Source organism: Periophthalmus magnuspinnatus, chromosome 6, assembly GCF_009829125.3.
Source record: "Periophthalmus magnuspinnatus isolate fPerMag1 chromosome 6, fPerMag1.2.pri, whole genome shotgun sequence".
Classification (NCBI taxonomy): Eukaryota; Metazoa; Chordata; class Actinopteri; order Gobiiformes; family Gobiidae; genus Periophthalmus; species Periophthalmus magnuspinnatus.
The window spans coordinates 11,537,457-11,558,027 of record NC_047131.1 but is presented as its reverse complement, the minus strand read 5'-3'; the positions used below and the strand labels follow the sequence as shown (position 1 = coordinate 11,558,027).

The 20,571-nt window shown below is 41.9% G+C and overlaps 1 protein-coding gene across 1 annotated transcript; it reads left to right on the top strand.

The window, feature by feature from the left end:
- The first annotated feature begins 650 nt into the window (after window positions 1–650).
- Window positions 651–20,451, top strand: rgma (repulsive guidance molecule BMP co-receptor a). The gene is made up of 4 exons (XM_033967954.2): window positions 651–1,151; window positions 9,578–9,693; window positions 14,267–14,787; window positions 16,241–20,451. Exons 1-4 carry the CDS (start codon window positions 1,138–1,140, stop codon window positions 16,901–16,903), a joined length of 1,314 nt encoding a protein of 437 aa, XP_033823845.2. The 5' UTR covers window positions 651–1,137; the 3' UTR covers window positions 16,904–20,451.
- Window positions 20,452–20,571: the final 120 nt, after the last annotated feature.

The following is a 20,571-nucleotide window of genomic DNA, read 5'->3' as shown; positions in this document are numbered from 1 at the left end:
ATGCAGACACCCTCACGAGACAGGATTTGTTACTACATTGTAACTACCACAATTTCAGCTTCACGGAGTCCCATTTGTGCATGTTTTCTTTGCTATTGACTCCAAATGTGCAGCCTGATCTGGAAACATTGTTTGGAAATGGCTTTATCCTGGTTTAAACCTGGTTTAGACTTTGTTTACAACACAGTTTCCATATTTAGTCTTGAGTCCGAGTCTTTAGTTCTGGTTTAGTCCTGTCCTGTGTGTCCTGTAATAGAGAAGTTATTTGGGGGTAATCTTAATAAAAAAAAAAAACATTTTAAACACTTTTCATTGAGTACAGCCTAATTCTAGACATGTAATTGTAATCACATTAAAAATCATAGTTACTGAGTACTGTTCAAGTTATAATTGTCCTTATGCACCGCTGTCTCGTTTTTTCCCGCTTCAATATTTACATTTAAACATAACTTACTAATACTTTGAGTACTTGTCATGTTGAATTGTACTTTGAGCCTTGGCAGCAGTACTTGTAATTGAGTACATTATTAGCCATGCGACTGTACTGTACTAGCCTACACTTGTCAATCCTCACTCCACCCGTGCCTATAGTCCTGTTTTATATATAGCCCTTCCATTCGTAGCTGCAGCTTGTCTCGTCCGCGTGTGTGCTGCGTACGGCCGTGGACTCTCTACCGGCGGCGTCATGCAGCGCAGTCATTGTCTCTCTCACACTTCGGAACGAGGCGTCTCTCGGCACATCCAGGCAGCTTTTACGCGGCACGGGCAGCGGCAGGCAGCGGTGTCTCCAGATTTTCCCCTCGGGGCTTTCCTTTCCTTCTCTCTCCTACACGTCTCATTGAACTTCCCATTTGGATCCGACAATCCAGAGTAGTGCTTTATGACTTGATAGACAGAGTGATAGTTACGCGTCTCTGGGGTCAGCTGTTGGAACGGCACCGAACCGAAGCGCACTGCAGTTGGTTTTGCCCCGGAGCGGACACGGAGCGTTCGGTGGATACTATGGAGTATTTGGTGTTACGAGAGGACCGGAGTGCGGTTAATTTTGGCCGAGAGTGACACACGACACGGGGGTGACTAGACGATCAGCGGCTACGTCTCGCTGCTCCTCGCTGGATCCCTGCAGGACTGGATCCCATGCAGCCGCCGAGGTTGGTACATTTTAACATCAAATTGTGCCTCAAATTATATCACGTCATGCCAGTTCATTGTGTGGGCTGATTTTGACAGTTGCCAAAATTCGCAAACTGTTCCAGAGAATGCGTCACGCTTTTACGCACGGGGTTAATCGCTAAAAAAAATCTGAACTTCTCCTCGCTGGGCACTGTTTTTGATCACACACATGACATATTTAAGGTGTTCACGTTCATTTTGCTATGGGGAATACTTTTATAGCAAATCGGTTGAGTGTACTCGCAGGAGGCAGCGCTGCGCCTGCCGGGTGCGTATATTCAAACATGACAGCGGCAATTAGAGCAATAAGCGAGCTGTCCATAAAGCTCACATTTAATGACAGGGTTGGCCGTCCCAGTAATGCCATGTGCGCGGTGCCTTTGCGCTCTTTAAGCCTTAAACAAGCGCCATCTGTCGGAAACCATCGGTCCACTTAACGTGCCACGGTGAGCGATGATCCGGCCGCTTATTTACATTGATTATGAATTCGTAGTGGTGTTTACGAAGGCGGGTGTGCGTAAACTGTAGATCGGGTGTCGGTGCCAGAGGAGCTGGGTTTGGAACAGGTCGGGCAGGTGGAAGCGGTGCGTCACAAGCGAGAGTGACAGCTTTGAATTACGCATGGATTTATGGAGAGGATCCTATGATTGTGTCCGTGCATGCAGGCCTATAGGAGGTTGAATGTAGTGCGCACATATTTAGAACTGGTTTGGTTGTAGATAAATAATGCTTAAACTTAATTTTCTAGTCATTTGTATCCCCTGACCTATTCCTCAGTGAGGCGTTTTGTTGGTATTGGTTCAGACCGAGATTATTTCATGGCATAATGCGAGCTGTTTTTTGTGGGTTCAAGTCTTGGTTTAGTCTTGGTTAAGACCTCTTTTCTAGACTTAGTTTTGGTTTAGACCTGCTTTGTTCTCTGTATGACCAAGAAATGTACAAGATTGTTCTGATGCTGCTGCTACAGTGGTTAGTTTAAGGTTAAAGTTAGGCTAAACGTTTATTTTGGAAATTCATTCTCAGCATTTGACCTATCATTCAATGCTGCTGGGTTAAGTAAAATATTGTTCTGATTATTGTGAGAAGAAATGTTATCTTATCTATTTTCATCTGAAATACTGTAATCCTTTCCTCTTCAATCACACAGATACATTATAATATGTGCTTGAATGAACTCAAAGGAACTGAATCCAACTGTAAAATAATTACAGAACAGCTTTGCAAAAATACAAGTTTAATCTTATGAGACATTTTGGCCCAACATTAGAGTAGATTGTCTTATTACACCAACCTCTAGACCAAAATGGGATGTCGGCTGAACCAATAACATGGAACTGACAACCAATCCACCAAAATGTTCGATGAGGTGTCGATATCCGATACCAGTACTGTATTGGTGCATCTCTAATTATGTAATTTCCCATTGTATTGTATTTTTATTCTGGATTTTGGTATTGATCAGTGGGTATTTATCAACCCAAGTTGCAACTGTGGGGGATGTTTTGTGTTAGTACATTTCATTTTTGTATTTTTGAAATGTGAAAGAATGCTGTGTGATTCTCCACACAAATGTTAGTGCTCACTCTAAAGCCTATTGCTGGTTATTATTAGAAGCAGGGCCATGGTCCTGCCTGTGGGACTTCTTTGTTCAAGCAGCGTTAGACTACGAAACACACAGTCACTGCTCACCAACAACTGAGGCGAAACACTCATCCATCCCTCTTAAACTGAGAGGAGTATTCACAGGCTGCAGATATAAACAGTGTACTTTTCTGGGACCTGGGGACCCAGATCATGAGCTAGTCTTGGTCAGCACTACCTTAGCTGGAGGATTTGCCCTATTGTACCTGTTTTGCATAGAGATGTAACACTTTTGGCAAAATTATTTCTTTCTATTATTTTTTTTAACGTTTCAGAAACATTTATTTCTTTTTTAATGATAGGTTTTGTGGTAGTTAGCTACTCGATCAGCCCCGAGAAAGCTTTCAAACTAAAGTCAATAAAATGGATGAGAAATGGACTTCCAGCGCCTCAAGGTGGCTGGATGTCGTTGAGCTGCAATGACACATTTTATTTACTTGTCACATGGAGAAACCGTTGAATGTGTTACTTTATTAAAGGCACCAAACCTGATTTTACTGTTTTAAAAACATTTAAAAAGACAGAAGTAGTTATTTTTGAACAGTTCACAGTAGTCCAAAGTTCCTCATTTACCTACATTTTGAGCACCCTAATTACTCACCACAGTGACTTAATAAGAGCTTTTCAAAACTCTCAGACCAGAGCAGAGTTTTGCCACCACAGTAAAGTGAACAACTAGCATGCTAATCCATACTTCTTGATAATCGGACAATACAACACTTCATAATTAGATACAGATGGTACAGCAGACCTATTATGGTCCAAAGCTGCTTATACGGTTCATCTGTTCTGGGGCAAGACACATTTTGCTCAAGTACATGGGAAATTTTCAGTGCCTAACGTTCATGCTTCACAGCAAGAAGGTTTCAGGTTCAATCCCTGGGTTGACTGAGCCTTTTTGTGTCAAGTTTGCATGTTCTTCCCGAGTCTGGGTGGGTTTCCTCCAGGCACTCTGACTTCCCCCATCAACCCAAAACATGCTCCATAGGTCAAATCCTCCAACTAAGTTAGTCCTGACCAAGAGCTCAAGATCTGGAGATAGGTCCCTGAGCACTGGGCTGTGGTGCTCCTGTCCCAGCTGCATTTAAAGATGGGTCAAATGCAGAGGACAAATTTCCCTATGAGGACAATAAAGTGTACCTTAATCTTAACAGGGCCTTTTAAGTCTCTATGATGACTCATTTTACACAATTAAGATTATTATATGCTAAAGCTTTCACACTTTGTTTTACAGGCAAATAAAAATACATTTAAAGGCCGCTTTCACAAAATGCATTTAGTGTCATTCAGTGCAGACTGGATAAAGTGAGACCACATTGTACACTGTCTGGTCCAACAGTCTAGAGACATGTAGTTAACTGTGCAGCTCTGAGGAGGGTGGAGTGATCCGGGGCATGTGAAGTATTTACATGCGCCGCTTATAGGCCTGCACCTGTCGTACGGCGGCCCGTAAAGGACAAACTACTGACAGACTGCTCCGCCTGTGGCTCAGCCCCAACTGCAGGGACATAAGTGTAACCAACAACACACAGATCTGCTTAAGGAACAAATGTTGAGTCTTTCTATAGTGACTAGCCCCATTATAGTCTTGCACCCACACCACACAATTTTCTTTATTCTGTTTAATGAGTAGTAGTACAGTAGTATAGTAAAGGTTAGTAAAAAAAAAAAAAAAAAAAAAAAAAAATATGTCAACTGGACAAAAAGTTGTAGGAATGAAGACGTTTTGCTGCTCATCCAAGTCACTTCTTTAGTTCTACTGTAGTAGGGGCTGTCAAACATAATGAGAATCAGATACTAATCTATGTTACAAACTACTAGATACTCAATTAAGCCAGTATCAATACTAAGAAAGTCACATTCACAGGACAGAAATGAACCTTTATTGAATTGCTTTAGAATGATCTTCTGCTGTATCAGAACAAATATTAGACACATAGACTAGTATACACCCATGGATCACTATGGAGCCTACCTGGACGACTGAGGGATTACACAGATATAAAAGCCACATGGGAATAGAAAAGAAAGTACTATGATTTAATGTTGAAAATCACATTGTCTAAAGAGAGAGTGTTTTTATTATCATTGTAGTATCGGAATCGAGTCTATTTCTTATCGAAGTATCGAAATTGAGTTTGAAGTTTGTAGTACTGTGACAACACTAATAGTAAGCATAGTTGCACCAGGGGTAAAGCTCATTTTTGATTTGTTTGGTTGATCAAATTTACTCTTCATTGCATGTTGTGAATAAACACAAAGCCACTCCACTGGTTTCTTTCTGACACAGTTGCATTGATATTTTCCATCCAAAAAAAAAAAACAAAAACAAAAAGTGTAAAGTAGATCTGTCACTTAGGATACGTTCACACATCAAAATTGTAACTAAACTGGGCCAAACAGAGCTCCAAGGTGGAGAACTGTGAACCAGCCCTGAATGTCAGCCTTGTTTTGTGATCTACTGCTGGATCTAGGGCATTAACACTTTTCACAAAGGTCAGATATTGTAGGGATTTTTCTGTATTTTCACAACATGCAATGAATTTTATAAAGTTAGCTTTGTGAAATGTTGTCTAGTCCTGCTCTGAGCCCACTCTGACTGCGCTCCAGCAACATCACTCTGATTGGTCAGAACTGATCACGTGATGCATGTTTCTGATATCACACGTTGGGCGGTGCAAGGTCAGCATTCAGGAAGTAATACAGAAGAAAAAAAACGTTTTGGTCATTTTGCACCAATTAGCAGAGGCATTTGAAAACAATATGACGCCATAATTGGTTCATTTTCCAGATCTTATTATACTTCCATGGGTTTGTCAGGGAGTGGCCACTTAGCAGCGCTGCAAATCAAACTGTTGCTAAAGCTAGTAGAAGTGACCTCGGGAAAGAAGACGCCTGATTGGTCTGTTATAAATGTTCATATCCTGATTTAGGGACAAAAAAGCTAAATAAAAACACCAGGATGATGTAGAGTGGATTAATAAGAACATTTTAAGATCAAAATAACGAGCCTGACAGCAGCAGTTTCAAAGAGAGGGATGATGTTTTTCAATAGAAAGTGAATTGAAGCCAAAGTCAATAGAGCTAGAAACACGCCCTTGCTCACTTCAGTAACAGCTAGTGGGATAGCTGTGTCCATTTATATATACAGTCTATGGCAGAAGTACAGGTTAATTACAGTTGTTTAAAGTGACAGTCACTGGTGTCGTAGATAGCATTTATTTTATTTTGCTTTTGTTAGTTAGCTTACTTTATGTGTTTAAATGTTACATTTTGCATGATTCTATATGTTTTGAAAATGCACTGGCATAAACTATATTTCTGATGTCACTAGCTTAAGGATTTTGAACCTTCATTTGCCATTAAAGTCTGCAAATCTAAAATGGAGAAAAAGTCCACATTTTAAACATGTTCAGGAAAATTACCCCATTACAGCAGGTAAACCAATACTCATCACATTTGACTGACCATTTCATAGTACCTTTGGTTATTTGGTTGTATAGTAGAAATAACTGTAGCCTATTTATATTTTATTGTATTTTTATTGTTGCATGTTAACATCAAATCAAATCAAATTCCTTAAGAAAACAAATATATCAGGCACATGCACTGACACGCATTAGTCTGTTTTAATGTGTCTTGCCCTCCTAAAATAAAGGCTTTTAAAATATTTTCTAACCAGGCCTGATGTTTTTCTCTTAAAGAAGACCTATTGTGCTTCTGTCTGACACCCCTGGATCATTATGTTATAATCAGAACATTTTAAATCGCAATATTCATCTAAAACTACTTCATAAGAGAAACAAGTCCTCCACGTTAGAAAACTGTGGTGTCCAATGAGAGCTGACGCAACCGTAAACGTCATCACAACAAAGACCAACAAAGATCTGATGGATAGCTGCAGATCACTCTAACAAGCAAAGGATTATTTTTTTTATTTGTACCAAAATGTCTGCCAAATCCTACACGCATTACCAATTAAGAAAATAAAATTGGAGAACGAAGTAAGTCCAGAGCAGAGAGCAGATGCCAGTGGCGGCGAAAACTGAAGTTTATTGGCAACATGGCATCTTGAAAGTAAGTGACTGAAGATTGCTCAAACGTGCACAAATCACTCCAAATACAACTTGAATAAATGGTGAGGGGAGACAGCTATAGCATGTTTAAGGTTTTGCAGAATAGAGCTGCTTTAATGAACTGCCCTTTTACAGGACCCTTGGTTATATAGACACCAGCAGCACCCTGTCTCTGCTGTTTTTTTTAATTTCCCAAAGAAAATTCCTGTTTGTTATTTTTTGTTCATTGACAAAAGCAACACACTAAAAAAGACTGGGCTAAAAATAACAACCAATAATAACCCAGCGCTTGGTCACTATTGGACCAACAGAACTCTGGGTTATTCTTATTTTAACCCAGATTTTTGTATTTCTTCTATCCAGTTCTGGGTTATATTTAACTGCTCTGCTGGTTTCATTCTACACAATAATCCCTGAATCTCCAGAGTTTGTGTCACAGGAGATTCCACTGTGGGAGCAACAAAATGGTGATGTTTACAGGTCCAATATATCTGTGACACATCTACAAGGACTTCATAAAATATAATATTATTTAACATAACACTTACATCTGTGATTCAAAAGCCGCTGTATAGAGCGAGCCTATAGGGTTGAGTTCTCAGTCCAGAGTTCAAGGCTGTGAACACCTCAGTCTGCTTTACATTCAACTGAGAGAGAAAAGAACAGACAGAAATCAAATATACAGATCAAATGTCTCTTCCTCTGTGTCAAATACAGCTGGAGTATAAAACAGAACCCAAATAGTGTGAACTTATGTTAGAAACATTCAGATCCATAATATTTATTTAGGTAGTAACTTAGAAACAGTTAAAGACGGGTGTAGATGTCATGTAGATTTACATAGATTCCATGTACATTTAGATTACATTACATATATGTGAATCCACAGGTGGGTAATGGCTGCTGAGGACCCATTTCACTGGGTTGTTTGGAGATTTGACCCAGACCGCTGGATAGGTCAGACAAAAGGCAGGACAATGTATATATGTTGTATTTGAAATGGCCCAACTATGACCCAACCTGATGACCTGTTTGGGTTAAGGAAAAATAACCTAATTCATGTGAAAATAACCCCAAAAGTGACCCAACTGCCCTAACCCAGCTACTGAATTAGATATATTGGGATTCATTTTAAAACACCTTTCCTATCACATGAGACTAAGAAAACTAAACATATACATTTTCTCTGACATTATTTTACATGTAAATAAATGTGTACACTATGCCATTCATGTAGTTATTATAAACAGTAACATTTTTGAGAGAATGTTTGTCTTACTACTGAAAAAGTTGAATTTGTCAATCTAAAATAGTCTCAGTGGTGGAATGTAACAAAGTTAAAGTAAAAAAGTGCTATACTTAAGTACACATTTAAAGTATCTGTGCTTTACTTACATTTTAAAGTGAATACTTTTCACTTTTACATACCTACATTTCAGAGCAGGTATCTCCACTACATTTTTGAACTGGATTGAAACTGGATTGTTTGAGACCCACTAAAAATGCTGAGGGGTTTATTTTAGCACGTTTATAATTTGAGCAAACAAAAATATAGAAATAAAAAAGTTTGATTCAATTGTTTCTGTTGAATAAAATACAGCACAATTCTCTTTCAAAATCACTACATTTGAAGTCTATAAGACCTCAAAGTATGTGCAAAATACTGTTACTTTTTACTCTTTTCACTATTTTTAAGTATATCTTTAAACAGGTATTTAATATTTTTTACTAAAGTATTTTTTTTTCCCATGTAATACTTTTACTTTTTACTATTTTAAGTATATCTTTAAACAGGTATTTAATATTTTTACTAAAGTAGTTATTTTCCATGTGATACTTTTACTTTTAAGTCTTTAAGTACATTTTCAAACAGATACTTTAATATTTTTATTGAAGTAGATTTTTTTCCATGTGATACTTTTACTTTTCAGTCTTTTAGTACATTTTCAAACAGATACTATAATATTTTTTACTAAAGTAGTTTTTTTTTTCCATGTGATACTTTTACTTTTCAGTCTTTTAGTACATTTTCAAACAGGTACTTTAATATTTTTACTAAAGTAGTTTTTTTTTCCATGTGATACTTTTACTTTTTACTCTTTCAGTACATTTTCAAACAGATACTTTAATATTTTTACTGAAGTAGATTTTTTTCCATGTGATACTTTTACTTTTTACTCTTTTTTTCTTTTTTTTTTTTACTCCAGTACCTGTACTTTTACTCACTTGATAGTGTTTATAAAGTCTTGGACGCTACCCCGTGTTTAGATATGTTTTACTCACAGTTTTTTCACTAAGCAGCGAATCAAAGCTCGTGGAGAGCCGCTTTGTGGCGTGAGGAGGGAGGACGAGGGTCTTGGAGCAGAGTGCGTAAAGGAGGCAGACACACTTGTAACCCGATGCAGCCGAGGGGGGGTCACGCGCTCAAACACCGCTCTGTGATTGGTCGAGAGTGTGCGCGAGGCCCGTAGGCTGCACCTTCTCATAGACACTCCCTACAAACTCTCACTCGCTCTCGGACACTCGACACGGCGCCTCTGTCTTTTCTTTCGCGTAATACCACCGCAAAAACTCCCCTAAAATCCGCTAAAACCGCGCCAACTCTTCGCTGAAAGCCGTTATGACTGCACCGGGGTTGTGTTGTTGTTCCCGGAGCGGCGGGTGTAACGTGTCCCCTCTGTGAGCAGGGAGAGCGGAGTGCCCGGAGCCGGAGCTGGATGGACGGGTATGGGGAGGAGAGGGAGCCCGTCGGCGCTGGATGTGTGCAGGCTGCTGATCGTGTTGCTCTGGCTCTGTCCCTCCGGTAAGACTCACTGTTAATGCCCACAGTTCTCCTTTTTTCTAGCCCTAGGAACGTGAGAGCAGAGGAGCGCGAGCCCGGACGTAACGTGAGAACGACGTAAACACTCCACAGACACGCGCCAGCAACATGTGGGCCAAAAACTCCACATTTAACTACTTTATACGTCTATACGTGTAAATTGGACCTCTTATATTTGCAGATATGTGGAGTACGCATTTACTCAGTTAGATTTACTTTAAACAGAGTACAACATACTTTTCCCCATACTTAAGTAATCACAGTACTCTTACTTGTGTAAAGGAGGTCTAAAAGTGACAAAAGGTTAAATATTGACAAGATGAAACCATTTGAACTTTTGTGTTTCTTGCACAGCTCCTTCAGATATGATTTTTCAATGTTTTGTCTGTCCAATTACATCCCAATAACAACTCTTACTTCAGTTAGGAAAAAGCTGTAGTTAAAATTGTCAACTGGACAAAACGTTGGAGTGAAGATGCTTCGCTGCTCATCCAAGCCGCTTCTTCAGTACTGGTCAGATCACTGGTGGACACTGAAGAAGCGGCTTGGATGAGCAGTGAAACGTCTTCACTCCTGCAACGTTTTGTCCAGTTGACAGATTTAACACTGGCTTTTATTCTGGATGGACCTGGATAACTGCGGGATTACACAGACATCTTACTCCAGTTGTTCTTTTGCTACTACTTTGTACTTCTATTTGAGTAATGTTATTTTGAAGTTATTAGTCCAGGTGATAGTTTTCAATGTGGATCATCACCGCTGTACACATATAAACAAATCCACTGCTTCATCTGGGCAAAAAAAACATCCTTCTGCAAACAATATGGAAATTGCAACAGCACTCATGTATAGCGCTTAGATTGCAGCTTTCGATGTGTTTATATTGGGCCCACAAAAAGAAAGTGAGACGGATTCGCAGAACACAAGTACCGGTATGTCATCGGGTCGCAAAATCTTAATTGTTCCGCTGAAAAATATTTCGAGTTCTCAAACCAAACCAATGCAATGTCAATGACTCCCCAAAACCATGAGAGGGGGAGATGGACTTAGCACACAGAGGAGGAAAACATATTAAAGAGAGACCATAAAAGCAACAATACACCCCAGCCATTATGAAGACTTAGATTTTTCTGTATTTTTCTAACTGTTGACTATTATTATAGAGTTTACAATACTAGTCTGAATAGTACATTAGGTTCTAGTTGTTTTACTCTTTGTGTCCTAATTGTTATGATGCGACTCGATCTATTTAAAAGCACCTGGCATCTTTTTATCCTTGTTTTCCCTGAAGAAGGCCCCACGTGGCTGAAACGTGTAGGGAAGTCCTGTTTTTACAATGAAGGACTTTTGAATGTAATGTAGGAGTGCCTCAGATTTTCCTCTTTGTTGTCTGTGATGTTTTCACTGTGATCCTGAAGAGCGCCTGACCTGAAACTTGATCGACCCACTGAAACTCCTCTTTCTAATCTACCGTTACTCTTACCTGAGTACAATTTTTGGCTACTCTACCCATTTCTGATTATATAGGGGCAAGAGTATCCCAGTGTCTGGCCTACAGCATTTCTCAAAATTGGGAAAAAAGCTAAATGTTAAAATGAGTTATGTCTTGGGCTGGGCACTATTTGATAATTTTTTTTCAATACCAGTACTTTACCAGGAGGATTTTGGAGAACTTGATGCAGACTTGGTTGGATACATCTTTACGTGCACATACTCCACACTGGATGTTTACTACACCGCATTTTCTTGAGAATTACGCTTTTACCAAGACTGAGAAGGAGGAGGTTTTTGGCAGAGTTTGGTTCATATTGTCTGTTTAGCTTCAGCTTTATGTGGACACTACATACTCTGACTGGATGTGGATTTATTATTATGCACTTTCACTTTGAGAAACTAAAGGTTCCGCACTGGAGACTCAATGTGTTTGAGTGAATACATTGCAGCTCTGCTCACTGTTTCGTCATCTCTCTTGTTTTATGGTAAGATGACACGCTGCTCTTTGTTTGTACACATGTAGGCCTACGTTAAAACATGACCCCTGTTTGTGCTACTCGTTTGTGCAGAGTGCAATTGTGATGCACGAGCACCTGTGCTGCTGATAAATCAGTGCAGTTTATTTATTGGCCCATTGACTCGGGTATTTAAAGCCAAGGAACTGAAAGTTGGCACTGCTTACCAGTACTTGCCAAATCATTTTGGTCAGTTTCTACTTGGAACCGAGTTTTAGTTCCAACTTTCGGTTCCTTGGCTTTTACTTGCCCGCGTCAATGAGGCACAAACGGCACTCACATTTTAACATAGGCCTCAAGTGTCCAAACAAAGGGCAGTGTGTTATCGTACCATAAAAACAGAAGAGGTGAAGAAATAGTTGGTAGAGTTGCAACTTGCAGTCTTTACAGTCTCATAATTGCACAAGAACAGAAGTGGGCACTCAAAAAGCACTATAAACAAATACTAAACACAACACTGTGCAAGTATAATAACAAACAAAAAAAGTGCTACAGCACTGTTCTGTACAATAAGGGTCTCTGACTATTCTGAACAGTGCAGCATGTGAACAGTATAAACGGCAGATAAAGTGACTTGCATGAGATGATTCATATTATGTTTAATATTCCAAATGTTTTTGTTGTTTGTTTTAAAAAAATAATTATTATGAAAATGATGTGATTTGCATTCAGACTACTCCAAAATGGTACAATTCATCTAATGTGCTTTGTATCTGTCTGATCATGTCGCCTGGACTTGACTTGATCATACATGAGGTTTGATTTGATAAACTAGGTGTCAGACTGTAGCATATTACATAATACAAATGAATGAGTTCATAGGATGGTATAGACACAGGCCAGAACATATTGACTATAAAAGTAACTTGACTATGCTTTATTAGTTTCTATTGTGGCCCCATGTTTGCCTGGTGCCTCAGTGCAATGATGCCTTGGCTCTGGTTAATAGTTGATTGAATTGTGTCTTGCCCGGAGCTTTAGCAGCACTAGCTCCATAGTGTGTTGTGTTTGGGGGATGGGTCTGGCCCTCACAGCTCCTTGAATGCAGCCCTTTTTGTTCGAGGCTAAATGCTCCATGTGTCTACTTTGGATCATACTATTACATTGCCTCAAGTGAAGTCGGCTCACATTTTTTGCTCTATCTGTTTTTAAAATAGAATAATCAGGTAGACTACATTACTCTTAGACACCACAGCCTCGTTATTTCATGTAGGACATTTAAAGTTAGGTTATGGAAAAAAAAAACTTGTTTTTACATTGAAAACACAGAGGTGCAGCAGTGTAACCTAATAAAACATAAGCTAGCATTGAGAACGATTTAATAACAATGCACCAGTCTTATACAGCACTTTTCCCGATGCTCAGAGTCACTTTACAATTATAAGTATTATTCATTCACTCCACACTTGGTGGTGGTAAGCTACTATTGTAGCCACAGCTGCCCTGGGGCAGACTGACAGAAGCGAGGCTTCCAGTCTGCACCATCTACCCCTCCCACCACCACCAAACACTCTCTCACACACGACATTCATACTAGGCTATGTGGGTGAAGTGTTTTGCCTAAGGACACAACAGTTTTTCCACTGCTGCCCCACTGTGGCACTTGGTATTTTCAGCAGTCTCCAATCCAAGTACTAACTTCTTACCTTCTGAGGTCTGACGAGATCAGGCTTTGACTAGGAGGTTTGGCCACAACTACAGTGAAGTAAAACACATAAGATGTGTTGGTGAGGATGTATTAAAACAGGGTTAAAGGTCAGCAGTCTAAAGTACACATGATTAAGTACATATGTGTAGAGCAGCTATTGAACACTGGTCCTATTGAACAGAATGCATCTGTTTAAAAGTACCATCGGTCCAAGAGATCACAGAATCCAATCTGAGCCTGTTTAACTTCCCCAGCCTCCTTTAAACACTCATGTGATCAGTAATGCCCTGATATACATATCTTTAATCTAATAAATGAAATGTGTGTTCATAAAGATCTAACTATAGCTGAGTGACAGATCCCACACATGATGTCTGGCTGGCTCTTATTAGCCTCTCTGCAGTCACTTCCCCACACAGCAAAGTGAGAATGTCCCATAGAACACAGCCAGATTAATCTATTACCCTCTATGGACCGTCTATGGAGTGAGGAGAGGGGTGTGAGAGTGTGTGAGAGAGGGCAGAGGGGAGGAGAGGACTGAGGAGGGGGGGGGTGAAAGTGTGACTTTAGCACGCTGATATATACTTCTCTTGGAGGTAGGGGCTGACTCATGGCTTCATGAGCCAGAGGTAACGAGAAATACAGCCAGTGTGCACTCAAACCCTGAGTCGGACAGGGACCAAACTAATGAGGCATACATCTGTGCGTCAGCATGGTTCAGTTGAGTGTACATTTTTATAATGGTCCGAACAAACATGAAATATGAGTGCATGTATAGTACTATGACATGGCTATAGCCCAAAATGAGAGCGTTTCACAGCGACATTTTGTATATGACTCTGTCTAAAGCTGTAAAATTGTTGTCACCGGTAACTGATTCCTTGTATGTTGTGTGCAGTGAGCCTTCAGTGCAAGATCCTCAAGTGTAATTCAGACTTCTGGGCATCGACGGGTCAGTCGGGTACAGAGGAGGAGTTCTGTGTGGCTCTGCGGGCGTACAACAGCTGTGTGCGGCGTACAGCACGCACCTGTAGAGGGGACCTGGCCTATCACTCAGCTCAGCACGGCATCGAGGATCTCCTGATGCAACACAACTGCTCCAAAGAAGGCCCTACCACCCAGCCACGTGCCAGGACCCCTCAGGCCCCACCCCCTCAGGCCCCGCCCCCTCCTGACAGTCAGGAGCGCTCGGACGGGCCCGAGGTGTGCCACTACGAGCGCAGCCTGCCCCGCGGAGCTCCACCCCCCAACTACACCCACTGCGGCTTCTTTGGAGACCCCCACCTCCGTACCTTTGGAGATGAGTTCCAGACCTGTAAGGTGGAGGGGGCCTGGCCTCTCATCCACAACAAGTATCTGTCTGTGCAAGTGACCAACACCCCCGTGGTGCCCGGCGCCATGGCAACGGCCACCAGCAAGGTGAGACAGTTAATGTCCTATTAGGGATGCACCGATATGATACTGGTATCAAATACTGGCCCAGTACTGAAAAAATAAGATGGATTGGGCATTGGATTCATGATACTGTTTAAGCCTGTTTGGGCCTTTATTGGATGTAATAAGACCATTTACAGGCTGATTTTGTCCTAGAACGTCTCCATAATAGAACTCGTATTCGTATTCATAAAACGTTGTTCATTGGTTATTTCAAGGGTAAATGAGAGTTGCATAACGCAGTTGGATCACTTAAGTTTACTGTGTCTTAAGGACTTCAGTGCCATTCTCTGTTCCTAGACTGCTAGGAAGTAGCAGGTACTTAAAGTCAAAATGTCAATATCGGTATTGGAACTGAAAATGGCGAAAATTGGTGCATCCCTATAAATTCCCAGAGTGATCCCAAAGCAGAGCAGCAGAAGCATACAACATGTAGGACATAAGTACAGAGGGTGTAGTGTCGGACCAGCTCTGACAGGTCAGAGGAAAGTGCCAGTCTTCTGTTATTGTCTTTCTTTGCTGATTCTTAACAAAGTGCTAACACTCATTTGTATTCTTACAGGCCTTTTATGTGGCTTTCTCATTCTTCTGTATGAGCATGTGTCCTTTGTATGTGCTCCAGTGTGTAGAACCGTCCTCCTCTCTGTGTTGGACACTGTGGCTGTGAGCTCTAGAGTGTGTGGCTTCTGATAGTTGGGTCTTTATCTGCAGAGTCTTGTTTAGATTTGGGATAAGACTTTCCTTCCCTGTCTGACTTTGTTCTGACCTGGAGGTTAGGAGCAGCACTACTTTGTGTTATGAGGAGTTTTCCAAACAGCAGAGCCCCATAACGACCTGTCACTTTTCACTAATACTGGTTTAATCATGAACCACACATCCACACACATGGATATAAAGATGGTATTGTGGGTCCTATCGATTGATACATCTGTTGTTGTGGCATACCCTGTCCTCACAGTCCTGCTGTTTATTGCTGTCAGGGACACAGAGCTGTTCCTGGTCAGACAAAGGCCTCCTATGCCTATACTTCAGCCACATACTGCTTGATTTCCTGGTAACAGGTTCTGCACCTCTTTGATTGGCTGGACAATTACGATTATTACCATTCATTAAGCTCAAGAACTAGCCTACAAGCCACTCTACATACCAGTCCTAGTTTCCCACATTGCTCAAAGCTTTCATTAAGTGGGAAAAAATCCTCAAAACGTGTGTAGGTTTTTGCGTTTTAATTTTTTTTAAAGATTATAGCTAAGGTTAAAGTTAAGATGAAGGTTAGCATTTATTTCCCCTGTTTGGAGCTGAGTGGGACAAAAGCCTCAGTGATGAGTGCTGCAGTTCTAGCAGAGCTGATCTGGTTAGATTTATTTCCAGCTGTACTGTAATGAATGTAACTTTGTCTTGTGTCACTAATGCTTTTGTCTGTCCTCTGCCTTTGTAGCTCACAATCATCTTCAAGAACTTCCAGGAGTGTGTGGATCAAAAGACGTACCACGCTGAGACAGATGAGCTGCCAGCTGCCTTCGCCGATGGCTCTAAGAATGGAGGCGAGCGGCACGGCGCCAACACTCTGCGCATCGTGGAGAAGGCTCCTGGGGCACACGTGGAGATCCAGGCACGCTACATTGGCACCACCATCGTGGTGCGCCAAGTGGGCCGCTACCTGACCTTTGCGGTACGCATGCCTGAAGAGGTGGTCCACTCTGCGGAAGAGGGGGACTCCCAGGACCTGTACCTATGTCTGCATGGCTGTCCCGCCAATCAGCGCATCCACTTCAGCAGCACCCTACAGGCCACGGGCCGGAGCAGAGCACAGGGTTTTAGCTACCACACGGCCAAAGCCAAGTGCAAAGAGAGGCTGCCTGTAGAGGACCTGTACTTCCAATCCTGTGTGTTCGACCTGCTCTCCTCTGGGGACATCAACTTCACTATGGCCGCCTTCTACGCCTTTGAGGACGTCAAGATGCTGCACTCAAACAGTCAGCGCTACCACCTGTTTGAGGAGGACCTGAGGAGCAGGGCGGGCCCCGGGCTCGGCCCCAGAGAGGCCCCTATCTCTCTGCTTCTTTTTGGCCTCAGTGCTCTGCTGCTCTGGGGCCTGTAGATCTGCTCTGGTCTCTTTACATGTGTGTGCTCTTCCAGTGTCAGGTCTGTGTCGTCTCCTTTAGTCACATCATCCCACGTGTAGGCAGACCAGCCCAGAGACCAGCCCCTGAGACCAGCCCAGGCTCAAGGCCTGAACTGAGGGCGTGGGACAGAGAGGAGACTGTGAGGGGCGGGGTCCGGCTGCGTGAGGGGCTAACAGGAGCAGACAGGAGCTTCATCAGGATGGAGAGTGCAGTGGTGAGATGTGCAGCAGAGGTCAGCTGTGTGCTGGTGTAAACAGATGGAAGCCCATTCCTCTGGAGCAGGACCAGTGCTCCAGCGTCTCTGGTCTCACGACAGCAGTAGAGTGACAGCTGATTGACAGTGGGCTGGCAGCACATGGCTTTGTCAAACTGCACTGAATCAAATGTGTAAAATGGTGGATGGTGAATGTAATTTACAGATTTCATGTCTTGTGGCACATTGGCAGAGCCTTGCCCTGCAGCAAGAAGGTCCCGGGTTCATTTCCCCAGCCCATGTGTTTGGGGCCTTTTTGTTGGCGTTTGCATGTTCTCCTACCTTAAGACACGCACAGGGTAAAGCCTACAGCCAGGTCACCTCCATGTACAGAAGGGCCCCGGTGAGAGGCAGAGGGGACACAATGTACCTCTGCCCCAGTGGCATCGGGCTCCATCTTGTGTCAGTGGTGCTACTTGTTGAACAGGAGCTGGTGAAACAGTGTGATGCAGTTTCAGGTCGTGTCACTTGTGTTTGATTAGATATTTTTAGTCTGAAATGTGAATGTAGCAAACAGCAAAGGAACAAAGCAGGCCCACGTGTTTACACTGTCTGAGCCAATCAGAACGAGTGCGGCCCCTCGGAGGGCTACGGCATCATCATGAGGACAAAATCATATTTGAGTCGATCACTAACATTTTCAGCTGAATTATATTAAAGAAAACATGCAAAGATCTTTATTTATAATTTAAACTGTCAAAAATCTAAACAAAAAAATCTCAACTATGAAAAAAAAGTCTAAACCTGGATCTAGAAGAATAGGTGCACTGTGTAACTTTTCTGGTGGATGGCCTCCCACCTGCTGGTTTCTATGGAGACATTACTGCTTTGTTTGAAATATTCCATGTCGATCAGATTTATGGAGAAGTGACCCCTCTCACTTTAAGAATGCATGAATTTCAAGTCTTTTTTTGCCCATATAAACAAATGCCCGTAATTAAACACAGTGGTCCCTCATTTATCGGGGGGGGTTATGTTATTATACATGTTTTGCAGCTGTAAAACCCCTCACCACACACTTTATACACTTTTCTCAGACAGGCATTAACATTTTCTCACATTTCTCTCTTGTTTAATTAATTAATAGTGACTCGTGTATTTCTCAATTCCTCAGACTGGACCTTTGTCCTGGTGCCGTTCTGCTGTAGTGTTTAGCCAAATTTACATAAATGCTTGATCAACGCGTTCTGTACTATACAAGAGACACGGCACGAAGGAGATTGATTTACAATGGTCTGCAGTCCCTTATCAGGACGCAGAACACAATGCACGTTCATACACTGTAAATAAAAAAAAAAACATGTAAAATTACACACAAAAAAAATCTGTGAAACAGCGAGGCCGTGAAAGATGAACCGTGATATAGCAAGGGACCACTGTAAATAAAAGATAAAAAGTGAAATGCCATTCGAGGTAAAGCAATAACCACTGAGACGAGCAGATGGCGAACATTTTGCAAGAAAAGTTCCACTGTGTGACTTTTAAGTAAATTCATATGGTTAAAGTTGCATTTAGTTTGTTGTATTGAGCAGTATTGTGCAGGCTTGGTTCATAGGTGCCTCCAGTGGTCATTATAATTGATAAAGAGCCAGCCTTGTGCCGCCAATCTCGCAGCTCAGGGTCTCTTTGTGCTGAACTGTGCCCACAGCGCCCCCTGTAGGTCCCAAGCTTCCCCTGGCGCTCCAAATACTATAAGCCTCAGTCACTACATTTACATGCACAACAGGAAAACCTGATAACTGGCTTAGTCCAGTTTAAACAGATTTTTCCAAATACTGTAAAGCTGAGAACTACAATTGAGGTTTTGTATTATTGGGATATTTGAGATTCATCTACTACATCTGGAGAAGTTGATTCGTACTCTCAGAAACAGCCAGGAAAGTTTTACACATGTGTTTGGACACATCACTCATTTTAGATCAGCAGTGGTGACAAAACTACGGCCTCTCCACAGAGTGCATGTGCAATATGTTAAAGTGAAAATGAAAATTGCTGAAGTGTCGATGTAGGCTTTATTTGTGCTGAAGAGAGCAAATACATTGTGAGGAAGACAGTAAAGTTAATGAGATATCACATATGTATTTCTGCACTAAGTGTGGTTATATGTTTCAAGGTCACATTTTTATATAGCGCTTTTCCACCTCCAAGGCATTCAAAGCACTTTACATCAAGGAACTACTACCCATTCACAGACAGTGTACACAGACACTAGGGGCGATGTGAATTAAGTGTCAAGTTTATGTCAAGAGCGGGATTTAAACCACTAACCCTCGGATCAGTGGATGAACGATTTGTCAAACTGAGCTACTGTCACCCCATAGTGTTTTTATCAGTAACTGTAGCTGCAAAGTGCTAGTGCTAATGCTAGATTATTAGACACACCTGAATGTCTCGTGGCCCCTTGTTCGCACCTTGTCCGTTCTTTGACTTCTTTAGACTAGAACAAAAGTGGTCTGACAGGTTTGGGGCACTCAAGAGTTCTCTGTGCATGTAAACGTAGTGAATGAAACCTGTGCTCTTTCTGAGGACACACACAGTCCAGAATGAGTCGATCTGTGCCAGTCTCTCTTATGATGTTTAACCAGTGCTCTCTATGGGACTGTAGTGTTACTCCAGTCATCACAATACGTCATAGTTTGTATGTATTTGGACTGACCAATAACCACTTCACTTGTGGTTGGTTTTGGGTGTGACTCTGAGCTTGCGCGCTCTCTGGTGGGCGCTCTCTGGTGGGCGCTCTCTGGTGGGCGCTCTCTGGTGGGCGCTCTCTGGTGGGCGCTCTCTGGTGGGCGCTCTCTGGTGGGCGCTCTCTGGTGGGCGCTCTCTGGTGGGCAACTGTACCACGGCTGCTGTTCGTGGTGTTGTGTGGTCATTCTGCAGTAAATGTGTGGTGTTTGTACTTCTGTTGTGACTTTTACTCTTGTGTTGTTTTGGTGAATGTGAAACCTTTTCTTTTTAAAGGGATTGTACAGAACCTGATCCCCAGTGAGCCAGGTTCTTCAGACCCAAACAGAGGCTGGATGTTTACTGTGAGTCCAGGTGTGTCAGAGGAGTGACAGAGGGGTGGGAGAACGCTGCTGCTGATACTGGGGCTCATGTTTTGATTGAAGCACTTTATGTTTTTTGGAGCTCTTTATGAATTAGTTTTGTGTCAAATAAAAAAGGGATGACAATAAGATGCCAGACAGATGAACGTGTTTGTACAGTGACTCATGCAGCTGTTTATAATGTCTGTTATTTATTGAATAAAAGCAAATGTCTTGTTCTCAAGTGTCTGGTCTCGTGTTTATCTACCTACAGTGTAAGAGCGCCTCCTGCTGGACACAACTGAATAGCTACAGTGTTTTTTTTCTGACAGATTTCAGGTTATTTAATGCCATTGTGATGTTT

Bases quoted from the DNA above. Each gene is read 5' to 3' on its own strand.
- rgma (XM_033967954.2), top strand. The intron at 9,694-14,266 runs GTAAGACTCACT...TGTTGTGTGCAG, and splicing joins GCTCTGGCTCTGTCCCTCCG to TGAGCCTTCAGTGCAAGATC. The intron at 14,788-16,240 runs GTGAGACAGTTA...CTGCCTTTGTAG, and splicing joins TGGCAACGGCCACCAGCAAG to CTCACAATCATCTTCAAGAA.